This window comes from Tursiops truncatus, chromosome 3 (assembly GCF_011762595.2).
Source record: "Tursiops truncatus isolate mTurTru1 chromosome 3, mTurTru1.mat.Y, whole genome shotgun sequence".
Taxonomy (NCBI): Eukaryota; Metazoa; Chordata; class Mammalia; order Artiodactyla; family Delphinidae; genus Tursiops; species Tursiops truncatus.
The window spans coordinates 13,426,546-13,447,396 of NC_047036.1; the positions used below are offsets into that span (position 1 = coordinate 13,426,546).

The 20,851-nt window shown below is 44.5% G+C and overlaps 1 protein-coding gene across 3 annotated transcripts in view; it reads left to right on the forward strand.

Annotated features, from left to right (window-relative positions):
• FBXL7 (F-box and leucine rich repeat protein 7) overlaps positions 1-19,490 on the forward strand; it is a 416,516-nt gene extending 397,026 nt beyond the window's left edge. For 2 of the 3 annotated variants that reach the window (XM_019951132.3, XM_073802028.1), the window contains 2 exons: positions 8,027-8,638; positions 16,165-19,490. In XM_019951132.3, coding sequence (XP_019806691.1) covers positions 8,027-8,638; positions 16,165-16,901 — 1,349 coding nt within the window. In that variant the 3' untranslated portion in view covers positions 16,902-19,490. The remainder of the gene's footprint in view (positions 1-8,026; positions 8,639-16,164) is intronic. The other variant, XM_073802027.1, reaches the window with a different exon arrangement.
• Positions 19,491-20,851: the final 1,361 nt, after the last annotated feature.

The following is a 20,851-nucleotide window of genomic DNA, read 5'->3' on the forward strand; positions in this document are numbered from 1 at the left end:
TCCTCACCTTTTGAAAAGGGTTGCGTCTAATAGCAGTGGTACTCAGGGATAAAATATCCTGCTTTCCATTAAAGACTAAATAGTGTAAGGTCATCTCCCTTTGCCATTTTACAGACTTTTTAAAAAGTACTAGGAAGTTATCATTTCAACACAAAGTAAAGCCATAAGGAGGCTGTGAATTATAATCCAGGACTCTTACATAGTTTCTGAGGCCACTTGATACTTCCTCGGGAATAAATTGTCTAAAAGATCCTTTCTAGATACTCTGCGTTGCAGACAAAATGATCCTGCACTATAGATTCCCAAGGTGCCATTCTGTACATTTCATTGATTATATAATATTACGGCTTTTAGGGCAACGTGGGTTAAAAGCTTCCTTAGCAGTGTGACTGTTCTTTTTTAGAGGAGCTAAAGGACAAAATAGACTCCACACTCAAATCAGTTTAGAGTCAAAAACTGGATAAATTGAGGAATTGGTGTTAAGCATAAAAATAGAGCCAGGCGTTGGACTAGACTATATCCCCTGATATGAGAGGACCCTCACGCCCTCGTCAAGATTTCAGGGACCAATCACCATACCTCTACCTTTATAGGACTGATCCAGGTGACTGACAAAGCAGGGTTTTTATTCTTGGGCAGAAGTCTTAGCCATAATCTGATCCTGGGGGGTGCCACCTTCTGAAGGACATTCCCAACAAGAACCCTTGAGTCCTAAAGGTAACCCCTCCCAGGTAAAATGCAGGATTAACCTTGTCTGTATAAATTTCCACTTCATAGCAACCAATACCTCAAATAAGTTCTAGGGTGTGTCTTTGATGTGAACCACATTAAAAGAAAATATTTTGAAATAAAACAAGAAGAGAAAGATCTCTTAGATTGTATTTTTTTTTTTACTAGCTAGGTTTTGTGGATCTATTTTTTTAAGCTTGAGTTTAAGCTAAGAAAAGAAACTTTGCTTTTTATGGCAAGAGTTCTTGAGTAGAAAGGCAGCTTACAATGGAAAGCATCTTGCACAAAAGTTTTGGTAATCAGAGGGGGAAAATGCAGAGTTGCTTTGTAAATTTTGACATTGAAAGGCCAGTGCAATGTAAATATGACTTCCTAGAGTGTAAACAGCAGTGGCTTGAAAATAAAAACTTGTACAAAACGGGCAGCTATCTAGTTAGAAGAAAATGTGTCTAATAAGCATGTATGTGTGAGATGCCTTGAATATTTTTGATACTGTAGTATAATTACTGAAGAGGTAAAATTTCCAGGACTTTTGAAACCATGAGAATAAAAGGTCATAGGGTTTTCCCTCCAGAAAAAGACAGCTATACTTTTTGGTATTCTTTACATATTTAATTTAACAGCATAAAGCACATCATTCGCACATAATTCACATACTTGGAAATGTTTGAAATTATTAATGGAGCCATGAGTTCTTAAATTTTAAAGTATCCACTGTCTCTTATTTTAGAAAACAGATGAAAATATCAGTATAAAAAAGTATAATTCTATTCATTTGATTTACAATCTCCATTGTATGAAATAAAAATTAGCCTCATGTTGAGGAAATCCAAAAGTTTACCAAAAATATTCTTTAATTCAAATGTTTTCCACTACTAGGAGATTTTATATTCACTGTCCTTACCTTGGACTCCTGAAAACTATGTTTTCAGACTTAGACGTACTTTTCTATCCTTTTCCATCCTGGATTTTGTGTGATTCAGGCACATTCTCAACAGAGAGTCTTTTTTTCTCTCTCCCTAAAGGCTACAAGCAATTGGAAAGGGCAGAGTCTTTGCTGTGGATGTACTTGAATGGGGCTGCAGTGCAGAAAGGAGGTGGGTCGGGAACATTTGCTTTATAATCTACTCAAGTGCAAAAACTCCTGCTTTCCAGACCACACTGGGCACTCAGGCAACAGTAAGCATGTGTGTTAAATGATCCAGTGAATAAATGAATCGTCACTTTCTTTTCTGCCTATAAATCTGTAATCCAAGAATCTGCAGCAGCGCAGCCTACTGAATTTTCATACCCAGTGTCTATCCCTGTGTATGTATTCCTTGCAGTTTATTCTGTATATTTTCCTGCAGACATCAGTGGTGTGTGTTTTTATGTTCTTTTTCGGTTTGGGGGATATATCCAGCTTCCCGATATCATTAAGAGACACAGGCCACAAAATACATGTACTATTGCAAAAAACGGTTTGTTCACTTCTCCTTAAATTCTCCCATTCTGCTTTCATGACATTCACATGTGTTCATCTCTATCTTTCTTAGAGTCTTACACATTCATAACTGACAACCTCTTTCCCAATTCCATTTTTTTTTTTTTCCGGTACGCGGGCCTCTCACTGTTGTGGCCTCTCCCGTTGCGGAGCACAGGCTCCGGACGCGCAGGCTCAGCGGCCATGGCTCACGGGCCCAGCCGCTCCGCGGCATGTGGGATCCTCCCAGACCGGGGCACGAATCCGCGTCCCCTGCATCGGCAGGCGGACTCTCAACCACTGCGCCACCAGGGAAGCCCTCCAATTCCATTTTTATATGTGAAATTAACCAAACATGTCCTATTTTGCAGATTTTATCATTTTTCCTTTTATAGCTTTGTCTGTTTGTCCATCCGTCCATTCACTGATCCATCCTACAACGACGTAATTCATTGAGTGTACCTTTAACTGATTCCGTTACCAATTCATGTATTTCTTTTTGAAAAAGGTTTGCTCATAGATTGTCTGCAGAGTAGACAGCAGTCTTGGTAAATTTCAAAAGCCACCTACCTTGTACATTCCGGAAATTTTTCATATGTGATGAAGATGTATTTGTCTCCTAAGAGTTTGGGCATTCCTTGTCCTGATATTTCAGGGGACATTTGATCTTCAAAGGAGTGATCCAAGCGGCTTTTGCATACCCCCCTTCCAATGATTCTTGCCAAGAACGCTGTGGGTGGTATCTGCGCCTCATGGCCATGTGGATACCACAGAAGCAGCAGCGAAGAAGGGCTTTTAAACAAGCTACTCTGTGCCATTTCGTGATCCCCATTTCCAGTTATCAAAAGGACTTCTCAGAATTTAAGGACACTTAATGCAAGCATCAGTAGATTTGATTCTTCATAGAAGCTTTTGGAGATGTATATTTCACTTGGTACTTTCTGCCAGTGCTATTTTCCCTGCTCAAAATAATGCCTGGGGGCTTCCCTGGTGGCGCAGTGGTTGAGAGTCCGCCTGCCGATGCAGGGGATGCGGGTTCGTGCCCCGGTCTGGGAAGATCCCACATGCCGCGGAGTGGCTGCGCCCGTGAGCCATGGCCGCTGAGCCTGCGCGTCCGGAGCCTGTGCTCCGCAGCGGGAGAGGCCGCGGCAGTGAGAGGCCCGCATACCGCAAAAAAAAAAAAAAGTAGTGATAATATCCTCTCAGTTATTGTTATACTGTGTTATCTCCCAATGGGTATCACCCTACTGCTAAGATAAACAGGTTGAGTTTGCCCTCAAGACATCAGATAGGTAGAAATTCACTTGGAATAGGTATTCAGATATGAAAATATGTTCATTCCTACAAAATATTCTGAAGTCATATTCTAAGTTCATATAAAGTCATCTTTCTTTCTGCTTCTGTTTGTCTTGCAATGTCACAAGGCCAGGAGGAGGGTTCCAGGTTTCTTCTAACTCTATCGTCTTAATATTTGTCTTTGATCCTTTCCTCTCTGTGTGTGTGTCCAGGTATCAGGGCATCAGCATCCTTGTTTCTAAGCTCTATCAGAAAAATTAGCAGCTGTTGCCAATGTCCATTTAGCTGCCAGTCCTCTGAAAAGGACATAGGAGAGAAAACAATGTACAAAGAGAGCACTAGGTCCTTCTGCAGTGCCATGGGCACATGGAATACATGACTTGGTAGCGGAAATGGTCCTTGTTTTGAATTTGAAGCCATACTACCTTTTCCTGGCACATAGACATTGATACTCTAGGACTCTTGATAGTTCTATATGGAAAAAGTACTTCCTGTTTATATAAGTCATCGCTTGTGGCAATAAATGGCTCCAAGTATCAAAGGGTAAAAGAAACTGTGTGGCAAGCTATGCATACTTTTTCCATAATAGCGCTTATTTCCAAATTAAAAATATGTGCTTACGTGTATGTGTGTGCATGTATTCTGCGAAAAAAATATATTTACGTATTTCTATTTCCCCAAATATATACGTTTCTGGATATAAAATATCAAGAAAAGATACTTTGTGACAACATCTAGATATAAATATCTCCAGGTGTTATTGTGTTAGTCTGTTCAGGCTACTATTGCAGAAAGGCACTGGGTGACTTATAAACAACAAAAATGTATTTCTCACAGTTCTGGAGGCTGCAAGTCCAAGAGGCTGCTGGCAGACTCGGTGTTTGGTGAGGGCCCACTTCCTCGTAGACATCTGCCTTCTCACTGTCACCTCACGAGGCAGAAGTAAGAGCTAGCTCTGTGAGGTCTCTTTTATAAAGGCACTAATCCCATTCATGAGGGTTCTACTCTCATGACTTAATCACCTCCCAAAGGCCCCACCCCTAGGACCATCAACTTGGGGGTTAAGATTCACTCAGCATGGTTTTGAGAGGGCTAGAAACGTTCAGACCATAGCATTACTTATCATTCTTCATTATTTTTATAATTATCGGGTGCTATTTATTCAATTATGACAAACTGTATCCTTGCAAAAATTCTCAGAGGGTTTTTGACCTACTGTAGAATAAATAGGAAAAACTCAGAGAAACCTGGTGTACGCTCTGGAAAAAGACACATCCAGGTGTCCTGGCTGAAATCCCCCAGACTCCCCTACTCTACTCCCACCTTGGGGAGCAGTGCAGAGCCATCGTGAATTACTGATGAGAATCCTGTTGCCAAGCACTAGAGAGGAGAGCCATTACCGTGCTCCTGAGTCTCCCAGGGCAGAATTTTCCCGACGGAGGTGCCAGACTGCCATCTTTTTCTGAGTGTGAATTCCCTTAATACCAGGGCATGATTATTGGCAAAGAAAAGAAAGAAAAAACTAAAAGCGTTACTGAATGCACAGCAGTGCTAGGCAATCTGGATGCATTCCTATAATCCAGTGCTGGGAGTATGAAAGAGAGACGAAAAGTGAACCCGTTATAGATGCAGGTTTTAGGAATCCACTCCACCTCCACCGTAAGTATAGTTCATTCCTCGGGGGCCTAAATCAAGCCGTGCAGGTCTCCACAGAACAATTAAGTGTCTTCTCTTTCAAGACGAACAGAATGTAGGCAGGCAGGAGAGAGACTTGAGAGCCCTCACAGCTGCTAAAATGTCAGAGCTGAAAGCCTAAGATTGCCCCTCCTTCCTGGTCCAAAAGAAGTTGTTCAACTGCCTAAGAAAAATGGTAACTTCAGAGGCAATTCTTGGAGTTCATGTCATGATGGTTAGTACCGTGGTAGCTTGGATGGCAGTTCTGAAATCCCTAATCGGTTTACACTTAAGCTTTTCCTTAAAGATTTACTGTTTATTGTAGCTGATTACAAAAGAGAGAAGTACATATTTCTTTTCTTATGAATGACTTAAAATGCAGTATGTATACCACCTGGGATAGAAAAGTACATGCCAAGCTAGGTATTAATCCTTTTTAAACATATAAATATTTCCTTTCCATTCAAGACATTTATGTGCACCTACTATGTACCATAAACCTACGTCAGGGGCTGCCAGGACACAATAAGAAAAGGATTTAATCCTGTCTCAAAGGAGTTTTTAGTGTAATAGAAGACATATCTGTCATCTGTTGCCGCAGCAATACTGTGGTACAAATCATCCCAAAACTCAGTATTCTAGCTCCCACGTCTGTGGTTCATCTGGGCATCCATTGACTCCAGCCAGGCTTGGTTGAGCTTGGCCCTGAGCTGCAGGTTGGGGCCAGTTCTGTCTGCTCATCTGATGAGATGATGGGCCTCTCGTCATCCTAAGATCAGTGGACCAGTCAACCATGTTCTTCCCATGGTGATGACAGAAGCAGGTGGGCAAGCCCAACCACACAACCGGCTTTGGACAAATCACATCCCCTGATATTCACTAGCCAAAGCAAGTCACAAGGCCAAAGCCAACATCACTGGACCGAAGAAATATACTCTGCCTAGGAAGACTGCAAAGATACGTGACAAAGGATACGGGGATATAGGGAGAAATGCAAAAGTGAGAAAAATAATACAATGAGCCACATTAGGGAAAGATAAATTCACACATGCCTGTATAACAAAGGGTGGGAATTTCCAAAGGGAAGGGATTAATTATATCTCAAAGACACTAAGGAAGTATTCTTAGTGGAGGTGACATTTGCACTCAGTCACAAAAGGTGTTTGCATTTCAAAAGGCAGACAAGGTGTATGTATAGGTCTGTCGGTGGGAGAGGGGTGGACAGATAATTTAAGGATGCTCCAGGAGCAATAATGGTGGACATGTGTAGGACAGTCTCAGTGTTAGGTTACAGAGAAGTAAATTCAAAAGAAAACATAGAAATAGAAAAAGTATATCAATAGGAAAACTACAAGTAGACAGCAGAGATGTCCTGTGTCAGAAGTTCTTGTGTTATACGTTATTGCCGGAAGTTCTTTGAAAAGACAAGTGTTTGAAAATTCTGAAGGTACGAAATGTGAAAAAGCACACGAGGATAGAATTTTTGTTTAAGTCTTTAGAGCTATAATTAGAGCTGGAAATGACTTAGAAATTATCTAGATGAACTCACTTATTTCACAGATAAAGAAATGTGTATTTTGGAGGTAAATTCATTCCCTCTCTCTCTCTCTCTCTCTCTCTCTCTCTCTCTATATATATATATATATATCTGTATGTATATATACATATATATATGTATATTCACACATCTGTATGAAATATATAAACATATTTACAAAGAGAATAAATGTCTTCCTAAATAAATCTATCCATCTAAATATGTAAAATATTTATTATATAAATATATTTATATAGCACGAGAATAAATTCTTCCATATATATGTATATATGTCTCTCAAGGTTGGGAGAGGGGCAGCTATGAAATGAGCAGACTTCTTAAAGCAGTATTCTAAAGAACTCTCAATCCCTCATAAACAAAAACCACTTGCATCTTCATCAAGTGATCTTTCTGGTTCTGAGGAACAGAATATGAGTCACAGTATTCAAATGCAAAGGGAGGAATGATTACTAAGAAGGAAAAATAAGTATTGCCACAGATATTCAAGGCCTGGAAATACCATCTGAAGTGCTAGATCTAATGGAGGAAGGAAGCAGGGGCTCCCCAGAACTCAGACCGCAGAGTTTGGGGTACGGTTATCAAAAGATGGGGGACTGAACCCTAGGGGGCAGGTGAGGGCAGAGACAGCAAATGTTCTCTATACCCACTGGCCAGTCTTCCCCTCTTGGGAAACACATTCCCCTCATTCGTAAGTGAAGCGTAACCATCTGCCTAACTGAAGTATAATCAGAAAAGTAAATCAGTTTGTGTTCATAACGTATGAGCTTCCTTCCCAGTATAGAAATAATGAAACTTTGAAGTTGTGCCCTTTAGATAATCGCCATTAACGTGGATCAAAGGTCAGCACACTACAGCCCTTGTGCCCTTTAGATAATCGCCATTAACGTAGATCAAAGGTCAGCAGACTCTAGCCCTTGGACCAGATCAGCTGACCTGTTTTTACAGGACAAATTTTATGGAAAAATAGCCGCGACTGCTTGTTTACGAATTGTTTATGGCAGCTTTTGCACTAGAACAGCAGGGCTGGATAATTGCAACAGAGACAGAACCCATGTGGCCTGCAGTGCCTCAACTATTTCTTATCTGGCCTTTCACAGATAGTGTGCCCACCCCTGATGTAGATATGGGAGGATTAGCCCTTTTCTGGAATGGGTGAAACGTGCATGTGCTTCCACTTCCGGTGACGGATTCAGCAGGGGTCGGCCCAGGAAGGATGTCGGTGGCCTGAGTGTCACCTCCCTTGCCTCCTTCCCGGGGCTCCGCTCTGGCCATCCTTAACCCTTTGCTCTATCTATGTCCTTTGCCAGACTCCGACCTGAGCATGCGCACACTGAGCACGCCCAGCCCAGCCCTGATATGTCCACCCAACCTGCCGGGATTTCAGAATGGAAGGGGCTCGTCCACCTCCTCGTCCTCCGTCACCGGGGAGACGGTGGCCATGGTCCACTCCCCGCCCCCGACCCGTCTCACCCACCCGCTCATCCGGCTCGCCTCCCGGCCCCCGAAGGAGCAGGCCAGCATCGAACGGCTCCCGGACCACGCCATGGTGCAGATCTTCTCCTTCCTGCCCACCAACCAGCTGTGCCGCTGCGCCCGCGTGTGCCGCCGCTGGTACAACCTGGCCTGGGACCCGCGCCTCTGGAGGACTATCCGCCTGACGGGCGAGACCGTCAACGTGGACCGCGCCCTCAAGGTGCTGACCCGCAGGCTCTGTCAGGACACACCCAACGTCTGTCTCATGCTGGAAACCGTAAGTGTCAGTGGCTGCAGGCGGCTCACGGACCGAGGTCTTTACACCATTGCCCAGCGCTGCCCGGAGCTCCGGCGGCTGGAAGTCTCGGGCTGCTACAATATCTCCAACGAGGCAGTCTTCGATGTGGTGTCCCTCTGTCCCAATCTGGAGCATCTGGATGTGTCAGGTACGTGGCCACTGACCTGCCATCGGCAGGCCCTTCCCAGTGCACCATCCCGAACCCGTAAAGGACACTGCCACCTGGGAAGGGTCCCCCTTGTGATAGCCAGGGGTCAGGAGGCTGACTCTTCTTCCTGAAAGACTGTCTTTGCGGAAGCATGACCCTGGGGGCCAGAGGTATGCCTTTCATCAAATGATGTCAACTTCTTAGAGGAACTAGAAGCACCTTTTGTCCGGCAGTTCAAGTTGGGGTGACTTTTAAGCGTGTCTTTCCTCCCCGTCATTCTCAAAGTAATTTCAGAGCAACCGTAGATAATGGGAACTAAACATCTAATCACAGATAAATAGGAACCAACTCTAACTCAAACGGAGGTAGTTTAGAAAGTGCCCTGACGTCCACTGGTTACTGTTTCACGGAGCCTGTGTGCTGTGTCTAAGCTGATTCTGTGTTGTGGCCTGTGATTGTGATTGTTCACCATTTTGCAGACATTGGGGAAAATCCATCATGGCCAAGCACCTCTTCACATTTCACCCCTACTCTCCTCACCCTTGGGTTGATTTTGCACCTTTTCTCAAGCACAGTTCTCAATTAGTAGTGCAAGGTTAGGGCCCACCAGGGAGAGCCTTTTTAGTTCCTTTTAAAAATGAAGGAAATCCCAGCATGGCTGCTTTGCTTGAAACGCTCTCTCAGGCAGGAAGAATTAAAACCCAGACTCATACTTAGGCGCCAGACAGACGTGGATCCAGCCGGACTAACAGCCTTTCTTTATCTCATCCACTGCTCAGTCAGAAGACGAACATTCGAGAGGCTGAAATGTGTAAGATGCATCAGGGAGTTAAAGAAATGAACAGCGTGAGCTACAACCTCAGGGATTGTTGGGGAAGAGGGTCAAGAAGTAAAAACCACTGTGACGGGTGAATAAACAGAATTGGGGATTTGCAAGCATCTGAGGTAAATGATACCCTCCGGCAAAAGCTGAGGTAAAAATCGCCTCTCTGAGCTCGCTCTCTCTTTTGAAAACCGACATCTGAAAATATTTCAGATGACAGTCAATTATTTCTCGCAGATTCTTTCCCTTGCTGGAAAGCAGCTCTTTGCCCCCCTCCTTCAGCTGGCTCCAGGACAAAGCCATAGAAACTGTATGTTCAGTTCGTCATGAGCAGCTGTTGGCATAAAGAAGCAGGAAACTAAAAGGTTTTCTTACATTTTCCCCCCAAGGATTTCTGGAAAAAGAAAGCATTGTGATGTGGTAGAAACTAGTTTCAGAACTCTGTGATTTGGGACAATTCACAGCTTTCTCTAGATGTGTTTCCTCTTCGTTTAAAAAAAAAGGGGGGGGACGGGGGGCTAAGGGATTGGATTCTTTAACAGGCTAAGATTCTGAAGCTTGTGGGCCTCTTTTATAAACACCTCATTTTCTCAGATTAGAAAATGACTCATTTTTGGAATCCTCATCTTAGTTAAAGGGGCAGCCCATGCACCCTCAGTACAGGCTGCAAGTAATTGTATTCTGTCCTTGGAGTCCGTTTGAAATTCAGAAATGCAGAAACTACTTTGGCTATTTGAGAATGGAAATTTCTGGGCTTCGATCCTGCTTGGTCCCTTTGCTAACCATCATGGAAGCCTTGATGCCCTTCGTCTTTATCAACCTGCCCCGTTGCAGAACCTAAAATATTTATGTATCTTCTTCACATGTCTTCCGATGACACGCTGTGATCTGGGTATATAAAGACTGTGTACACAGGGGAAGCTCTGACTCACCGAGAGCACATAATTGTAGATATTGGCAGGAGTGGTGATGGGTATTTTCAGGTAGATGAACTTGAAGGACCCAACAAGCCATAGGGATGGATTTGTATCACCACCTCTGAACTGTGCCCTCCAGTTCTGAGGGAATCTAGAAATTGTGATTTCACCTATGCCTCATTCCCTTTGGGTCTTACAGCTGGCCTCTGACAGTGACCACCTCCTCAATGGCAATAAACTTGACTTTGGAAGACTCATCGCTGGTCTAGAGCCTAATTCCCCCAGAGGACGTGAGACTGCCCCTCCCATCCCTAGCATGCCCACCTTGAAAGTCATCTTTTCACGTCACTGAAAGTTACTATAACTAGCTCTAGTGTTTTTTCATTATCACTTATTACCTTTTATTAAAGTTTAGTCAGGGTTCTCCAGAGAAATAGAACCAATAGTATATATATAAAGAGATTTATGAAGAAGAATTGACTCACACAATTAACGGCATCTGAGAAGTCCTACAGTTTGCCGTCTGCAAGCTGGAGACCCAGGAAAACCAGTGATGCAGTTAGTCTGAGTCTAAAAGTCTGAGAACCAGGGTTGCTGATGGTGTAAGTCTCGGTCCGAAGGCAGGAAGAGACCACTGTGTTAGCTCAAACGTTTAGGCAGAGGGAGAGTTCTCCATCCTCCACCTTTTGTTCTATTCGGACCCTCAACAGATTGGATGGTGTCCCTCTGCACTGAGAAGGGCAGACTGCTTGACTGAGTTCCCCGGTTCAAATGTTAATCTTAACCAGAAACACGCTCACAGGCACACCAGAAATAAGGTTTAGCCAAATATCTTGGCATTTTGTCCCCTAGTCAGGCTGACACATAAAATTAAATATCACAATTAATGACATCTTTAAACATCAATGGAATATATTAAGACTAACCCATTTTTTTTTTTTTTTTTTTGCGGTACGAGGGCCTCCCACTGTCGCGGCCTCTCCCGTTGCGGAGCAGAGGCTCCGGACGCGCAGGCTCAGCGGCCATGGCTCACGGGCCCAGCCGCTCCGCGGCATGTGGGATCTTCCCGCACCGGGGCACGAACCCGTGTCCCCTGCATCGGCAGGCGGACTCCCAACCACTGCGCCACCAGGGAAGCCCCTAACCAATTTTTAAAGTATAAAATCTTGTGATTATTACAAGTGAAATGGCTTCAAAAGGGTCCCCTGTAATTGGAGATCTGGGAGTCCTCCTTACTATTCTTCCTAATCTTTTATATCAGACCAGTTGAATCCTGTCCCTGTGATTCTACTTCCCCAGAATCTCGAGTCCGTCCCCTCTCCCCTACCTGCCAGCCTGTATGCGTGCTTCCCCCATCATTGTCCCTACACCCATCTCAACCTCATCAACCCGCCCTCCACACAGCCAGCCTCCAAAAGGATGTCTTCAGACTGCAAGTCTCACCATTCATTTTCCTACATAAAATCTCCAATTCCTCCTCACAACATACAGGAAAAAGTTCCTCAGCAGAGTATATATGGCCCTTTGTGAGCTGCCCTTTTCAAGTTCAAACCTCACGCCTTTCCTATGTAACCTCAGCGCTCCCTTCTATAGAACCAGTTGCATTTCCCAACACATCATGCCTGTGCACACTGTGATGTATGGGCACTCTCTGACCTGCGTGCCATTCCCTCCTCTGCCCCCTGCCTCTCCCCAACAGCCCTCTTAACAGATTTCTCATTGTTGGAGCCCCAGCGCAAGCATCCCTTAAGTAAAGCCTTCCCTGCCTGATGCCCGGTAAGCTGAAGGTTTCCTCCCAGGTGTCTACCTTTTGAGTATAAGCAGGTAGAGTGTTACGGGGTTTTGCCACTGTATACTTGTATATTTCAAGATTCCTTTCTCTCAATTCATTACAAGCTTTATATGGGCAAAAATGAGGCATATTTTATCTCTGCACTTTACGATATTGTAATGACGTGAACAGAGGGGTGTCAAAGCCCTAAACAGTCATCTTGACCTCTGAAGCGTTCAAACAAAGTTGTCATTGGTTAATACTCTGAACGAGCATTTAGGAAGCTGTGTGCAGTAAATAAAACTTCCTCACCAGTAAAATTGAGTTCATTGGGAGGATTAAATGAGTTAATTCATGATAAGTCCTCACATGTGTGTTCTGCTGAAAACTATGTAGTAAGCATTCAATAAATCATAACTGTTATCATCATTTTTGGATTGTCATTGTTATTAAGATGCTTGCAGGGCAGAGGTTGGTCTTCAGTGACAGTAGTTGGTCTTCATCAGGCCTTTTGTATCCCAGAGAAGTAGATATTATTACCCCAATAATGAGAGGAAGTGGTAATGAAGAGCATATTTGTGAAAGCTGAACCAAATCTGGATTTCATTGAAGATATCCCCAGATTTATTCAACCCATACTGTTCACTCTCTGTTGTGTAATATCCCTACTCCTTACCCTGAATGTTAAGGCAGGCCCCCAAGATCTGATCCCAATGGACCATTCCCATCTTAGTTGCCATTAAATCCTATGTTCTAGCCTATCAACACTCCTCACTCCCCCTCTGCCTCTATGCTTTCTTGTCTCTCGAATTTGCTCATACTATTACCTTATACTACCTGGGCTCCATATCTGTGTATTAAAATTGTTGCTCTCTTCCAAGAATCCCCATATAGGTATCACCACTCCCAAGACTTCTGATGCCCCAGTGTCTAAATATTCACTTCATGCTGACACATCTACTGTAAATCCCTCATGCAATTCATCAGTTGCATGCTATATATACCATCCCTGCTATATTAGAAACCTTGGATCAGGAAACTTTTCCCTAGTCTGACTGTACAAGTCCTATAATCTCACTGAATCTGAGATGCCTCATCTTTAAAAACTGAAGTTTAAATTGAATGATTTCTCAGGTTCTCTCCATGTCTCTTATGTATGAATGCCTCCACTAGCCACAGATATTACCTACTGAGCCATGAACCAATTTATTTTCTTTTTAACCCAAACTTAGCAAATCTGTAAGAATTAAGGCTAAAGCTTAAATTTTAAATTATTGATCTAAAACGATACAAGCATATCAAAATAGTGTCTTTACCAAAACTGAGCTCAGCTAGTATTTCATGAAATTTGGGGCTTAGTTTCAAAAACCAAGCATATATTGGTATCTCCCTGGACCAAATAGAGTATCCTCCCTGGAGTGCAGCAGATTTTACTAGGTTTTTTTTTTTTTAATAGGAAACTGGAACTAAGAGTTTAGGAACAAAGGTTGTCATATCATCTTGAAAAACATCACAGATGGGCAACCACTACTGTGAACATATAAATTCAGCATAAGCAGGATCACAGTCAGTATAAAAAAGAAATTCAAAATAAAGGAGATTTCCAAGTTACAGTTGAAGGGTACCAACCACGTTCTGCAAAACCACGGAGCCCACTGGAGTAGTGTGGGCAGCCTCGCCAAGCTGCAGCTTTGTTCTCCAGTGTTGGAGTATATGCTTTGCTCCTTCCTGAAATTCTTTGACTTGGTAGCACATGGCTTCTGAACCTCATTATTCCCATGACCTGAATTTTATAGGAGTTTCCTGGGCAGCCTGCCAGGAGTGGGAGGAAAAGTCCCCGTTAGCACTGTCGCGTGGTCGTTTAGAAGCCTTGGAGATGACGTCATCAACCAAGGCACAGAGCTGCCAGGGTTGAGGCACCTGTCTTTAGAGCTGCCAGAGGGATTTGGGGAAAGCAAAGAGAAAATGAAAAGTATATATGCAGTCTGTGTAGCAGAATGAAATATATGTATACATATGCATTTATGTATATAATGTGTATCAGTGCAGTCTGTGTAGCAGAATGAAATATATGTATACATATGCATTTATGTATATAATGTGTATCAGCTATGGCTATTAATTATATCATATACGAAAAATATACTGTACATATTTTAAAGAGTAATAACCAGTGAACTGAAATACACAATTAAATGAGGGCTTCATATATAACTATATATTCATTATATATTATATATATATTATATATGTAATATTCATTATATATAAAATATATTATTATATAATATATAGTATAAATATATGCATAGAAAATGCATATGCAAACAGACATTCTTAGGGGAAGGGAGGTTGGAAACAATGTTTCGAGAGGCATCTAAAGATATCTTCCTCAGCACTAATTTCCTTATCTGTAAAATGGATTTTTTTAAGAATCAAGTGAGAAAATGTTTATGAAAGCACTTTGTAAACTTCATAATTCAACATAAATAAGAGGCATTATAATTAACTATAGAACAGATAATTAGTTTTTTGATGTAGATATACGTCAGCCACGGTCAACGTCCCGAGGACATTTAAATGTTGGAAGTTGGATTATCCCATCAGGTCTTCTTAGAAAAGACCGTACGCACTCTATAAATCATTCATTCATTCAACAGATGCTTAGTGAGCACCAGCTGTGAACCAGGTATGAGGGATACAGCAGTGAACAGTGCAGAGTCCCTTTTCTTAGGAGCTCACATTCCAGAGTGAGGACAGCAAATACGTAAGTGAATAAATAAATATATAGTGCCTCAAGGTGATAACAAGCGCTGAAAATAAATGGGGATACCACTTCATACAGGGTGAAGAAGGAAGAATTGTCCAGTAAAGGGACATTTGCTCAGAGACCTAAGAAAGTGGAGGTGGCCCGTGGCGCTATCCAGGGAAACCCTGTCCAGTGCACACATGCTGAGGCAGGGGGGCACCTGAGCCATCTGGGAACCAGCAAGGAGGCCAGTAGGGTTGGAAGAGGGGTAAGAGATAAGGGCACAGGGGTGCAGGTCCTTGGAGGCCCCTTTCGATTTTACACGTGGTGTGAGATGGTACCATCTGAAGGCTTTGAGCATGATAGATGGAATTCTGTTTTCCAGAATCTCTCTGGCTGCTGTGAGGAGAATAGACCGTAGAGATTGTAAGGGCAGGGCAGGGAAACTGGTTGAGGGGCTAGAGGGATAATCCCGATGACACAATTGTTCTTCCTTGACCAAAGAGGGTTGAACTGAATCCCTAGACGGTCACCTTGTTAGACTAATAACTGTTGGTATATACATTTGCCGTAGTTTTCAGAGTACGTCCGTATCCATTATCTCTCGTTGCATCCTCATTATACCCCGTGGAGGCACGCCAGCTACTCATCCTCATTTCAGAGGAGAGTCGTGAGACTCAGGAAAGTTAAGCCTCCTGCCTCAGGCCATAAAAAGTAGATCTGAACTGGTTTGTGATTCCCAAGCCAATGCTCTCTTTCTGCCACACCCAGGTCATGGCCAACCCTTCTATCTCATATCTCACTTCTTTGGACCAGACCATTGTAGGGTGAGAACTAACCTTTACTGAGCTTCCCGAACTTTCCAGGGCCAGGGCAGGATATTTACACACATGGTCTCATTGCCTCTTCACAGCCACCTTGCAGGGAACGTGCTCATCCTTATTTTAAGACAAAGGAAGTACCGAGAAGGATTGATTTGCCCAACGTCAGGCAACTAGTGATGGATCTGGAATTGGAACCATTATCTTTCTGATTCTAGAGCCCCAAAGCCTCTTAAACCCAAAGTCGTTAAGGGATGAAATGAACATGGAAAGCCCATTCTTGGCGTTCCTCCTCCGTAGGGGCTGGGAAGGGAAGGGGTAACCTCAGGACCTGAATCCAGAGAGGGCTAGCAATCCGTAAAGGAGTCCCGCAACTGCACCCGCAGCCCCCCCCCCCCCAATTCTCGGAGGTCGCTCTGAGCGTGTGTTCTGTCTCTTCGTGTAGGGTGCTCCAAAGTGACCTGCATCAGCTTGACCCGGGAGGCCTCCATTAAACTGTCCCCCTTGCATGGCAAACAGATCTCCATCCGCTACCTGGACATGACGGACTGCTTCGTGCTGGAGGACGAAGGCCTGCACACCATCGCGGCGCATTGCACGCAGCTGACCCACCTGTACCTGCGCCGCTGCGTCCGCCTCACGGACGAGGGCCTCCGCTACCTGATGATCTACTGCGCTTCCATCAAGGAGCTGAGCGTGAGCGACTGCCGCTTCGTCAGCGACTTCGGCCTGCGAGAGATCGCCAAGCTGGAGTCCCGCCTGCGGTACCTCAGCATCGCCCACTGCGGCCGCGTCACCGACGTGGGCATCCGCTACGTGGCCAAGTACTGCGGCAAGCTGCGCTACCTCAACGCGAGGGGCTGCGAGGGCATCACGGACCACGGCGTGGAGTACCTCGCCAAGAACTGCGCGAAACTCAAGTCTCTGGACATCGGCAAATGCCCTCTGGTCTCCGACACGGGCCTGGAGTGCCTGGCCCTGAACTGCTTCAATCTCAAGCGGCTCAGCCTCAAGTCTTGCGAGAGCATCACAGGCCAGGGCTTGCAGATCGTGGCGGCCAACTGCTTCGACCTGCAGATGCTGAACGTGCAGGATTGCGAGGTGTCCGTGGAGGCCCTGCGCTTCGTGAAACGCCACTGCAAGCGCTGCGTCATCGAGCACACCAACCCTGCCTTCTTCTGAAGGGACAGCTTCCAGCCGTCGCTGTCTTCATACAGACATGAACGAAACAAAATGTTTTTTCAAAGCAGCGTATGTAAGCGCCGACACCCACTCGTAACAGCTCTTTCTTCCAGGAAGGTTCTTAGGAATCTGGCTTTTCTTTTTCCTTATTTCTCGTGGGCAACGGAGGTCCAGGAAAGGAGGCTGGGGGGCACATTTCTATCGCAGCCAATGGTTTCTTGGGGGGTCAGGTCATTTGTAGGCAGTTTCTCGTCTCAGAAGGATGTACCTCAGAAAGCGGATTGCAGTGTGTTTAGGAACGCGCCTTTTTCTCTCTGTCTCCTTCCTCCTGGCCACAGCCCCGAGGTCTACACCCTGGTCCCTCCTACCCCACTGCTCCCTCTCCTACACTGACAGCAAATTATCAGAATAATAATGCTCTCCAGACCGCCTCCTCTTTCAACTTCTTGATTGGCCTAAAGCACATTTTTCAGCCCCACCCCCAAGCAAATTCTTGTTAGATAAACGTCACAGCACCTGGTATATATGAAGCGCTTCTAAACCTTTTTAAAGAATCATTGGTGGCAGGCAGCACGGTGGAGGAAGAGACCTGCGTTGTTCCCCCACCTCCCAGCTCTGCCACTTACGAGCTGTGTGACCTTGGGCAAGGCACTTGACCTCTCTGGGCTTCGGCTTCCAGCACCGAATGAGAGGACATTCTCTGATCTGATCGAGGATTAGCTTCATGCCCATTTTAGAGCCGAGGGAATAGAGACAGCAGTAAACACAGGCTCCTTGGCATAGAGCACAGGAGACCTCTACCTCTTCCAGGGGTGTTGATTCTGTGAATGCTTTCAGGAGGCACGCCACCACCGGCGTCCTGTATGTCCTTCACTCCGATCTAAGTATCACTCACAGCCTGTTTGTTTTGGTGAGCGAGTCTCTTGGTCATCTTCTCCTGCCCAGCTAGATGGATGGTTTCCATACACAGATGCTTTCGGCATCACTCCACTCCACACCATTGTATGGAGGCCATGGGATTCCTAATCACAGCAAAACCCACATCCCCCAGTCAGGTTGATCTTTCTGAGTGGTTTCAAGTAGGAGGAAAGGCACTCATAATTTTTAATTAACAAGGGAGGCCCAAGAGAACACATGTCCTCTAGGGTTTTTCAAATCCCTCTCACTGCACACGTGGCATGCATGCACACATCTGCCCTGCAGCTGGGAGGAACAGACGCCTCGGTTCTTTGTCATTCAGATCACATTTCTACTTTTCTCATCTATTTGTTTCCTTGTGCATCCAGACTTCATCGCATGAAGCCTGTTGGGGTTAAGTCATAAGTGTTTAATCTTGCAGATTGCCACCTTGTGTGCCTTCCCCTGTGACTGTTTGCATGTCCTCCGTCCAAGATGCAGAGCAGACTTCCAGGTAGTTTAAATCCTGTCCACTCAAAAGTGCCACACAAACGGAAGAAGGAACAGAATGGTAAGACTTAGGCGCTGGTCCACCAACCAGACCCTTGGAATACAACGTTAAAGTCATTGCCAAGTATGCATTTTAAATGGTCCTATTTGGATAGAAATCCATTTGCTATCCTCATTCATGTGAAGTCAGGATGCCAGAAATTCCACTGCTTGTTTTCATGAAATTTAATTGCTTTTTGTTAATAAACCCATGACCTCTCTTAAATTATTCTTTGGCAACAGCCCTCCTCCGTCACTGTTCAAACAGTTCATCCATTTCTTTCTCAAAGGATCCACCACCCAAACCCAGAACCTCTGCGTCTGCAAGTCAAGCATGTGGAATGGGTTTCAGATCGAGCCTACGCCCCACTTGACAGCTGCACTCGTGCGTGGCTTTGTCCTACGTTGAGAAGCAGGAGGTAGGGTATGAAATATGACCTCCTCTCCAATCAACACCGCCAGCAGCTTAGAGGTGCGCTCAAGGCTGTGTGCCATGGGGGAAAAGGAATTGTTTGGCCGGGGATAGTATCTAGTGATGGTCACAAGGTTTAGAACCGTGAAAGGGGTTGAAGGTAGCATTCCCTGCTGTATGACTTGTGACCCTGTCTAAAGCTTCAGAATTTGAGAGTCACAAAGGATTGTGCCTAACCCTTGGCACTGGCATCTTCCAAGTGAGCTGCTTTAATTCTCCCGGAATGAGAGGAGAGGTCCAAAATGGCTCCCAGAACCAGAGAAGGGGCATCCCATTCCAAATACCTTTATCCCCACCACCTGACCACAGCACCTAAACGTCTTCCAAACATGAGACAAAGCCGACTTTCACACCGATTGCCCAGCATGGACTGTCCTTCCCGGTTTCTCCCTTTTCCCCCGTCTTCTCTTCACCCATTCTGCTTCCCCTTGTTGTAGGTACCTATGACACAGGTTCCTGGGGTAACAGCTCAGCAGATTTTTAGAGACCAAGCAAAAAGCCTCACTAGGAAATTGATCTGTTTTTAAACATTGCTTCCTTCCTGCCTTTGCAAAATTGAATGCTCGTTGTTGTTGTTGTTTTTTAATTCTAATGTTCAAATCACTGCGTGCTGTATGACTCTAAAAAGCCTTAATTTACTACCACCAAGAAATAAAGCAATATGTTCGTAATTGGGTTAAGCCTCATTTAATACCCTGGCCAAAGGAGCCTGGTGTTCAGATGGTGACAATCAAGAGTGAGGGAGAGACTTGCCTCATGTCCAAGTAGAGAGCAGGTCGGGTCACTGAATTTGTCGTCCCTTTAAAGTTGCACCCATGGTTCTGTCATTCCCCTTAGTTCACTATCTTTCGCTGAAACTTAGCAGGTAAGTGAAAAATCATTACCTTCACAGTTTAATTTAGGTCTTCAATTCCCTAACCAACCCTTTGGAGGCAGGTGTGTTTCGGAATTTATAATTTTTCACATTTTAGGAAGTTATCTATGGAGTATATTGTAACACCCTGGTAGAATCTTGGACAGCACTCTTTTTTTTTTTTTGTGGTACGCGGGCCTCTCACTGTTGTGGCCTCTCCCGTTGCGGAGCACAGGCTCCAGACGCGCAGGCTCAGCGGCCATGGTTCACGGGCCCAGCCGCTCCGCGGCATGTGGGATCTTCCCGGACCGGGGCACGAACCCGCGTTCACCTGCATCGGCAGGCGGACTCTCAACCACTGCGCCACCAGGGAAGCCCAGCACTCTTAATAAATGTGTTACTATTTCTACAGCAGTGGATGTAAATAGTCAACTACATAAGATGATTAGAGGCTATAAATAGCCTTGTATCCGTTCAGGTCAGGTTTTGTCACCAAATTAAGTTGTGCAAAAGCATAATGAAGAAAGCTATTTTAGCAGAGCTTTCTAGATTTGAGAATTATAAATAAGTAACTGTGGCCCTGAATATACTTCCCCTGGCACTGGTTACAAACACTGGAGAAATTTGCAAACTTACGTTGACCATTGGTTGTTACAAATTTTTTAAAAAGTCTTAGAGCGTTACGACCTGGGAGAAGAATATGGCAACTTGATCTAAAAGGAAAAATTATCAGTCAGTTGGAAAAAGAGGAATGCCAAATATCTCTTCACCCAAACCTTCAGATCTGAGAAATCAACATGGCAGAAAGTAAGTACTGATTGATGAATGACAGACTCCATCTTCAGCAAGTAAAACGGTTTTGAGATATCGATTTTAAATGTAGTTGTCTTCAACCTTCTTCTCACCCTATGTGAGCTGCTTAATGACTCTCACGGAAACCAATGGGACTATTAACTGCTTTGGAACCTCAACTCGAAGGTAGACAGACCCATGCAATTCTTGTCCAGATCTCAGAATAAGGTTAGCAGTCAATAAAATGCATTTGCCCTGGTGGTCCATGATTTCTTATATTGACATTTGTTGAGAAGTAGAAAAAAGGCTTCAAGAAGTTTGACATCCAAGAGCACGCAACATGAAACCAAAAACACCGAGTATTTTTAAGGGAAAAATAATGCAGTA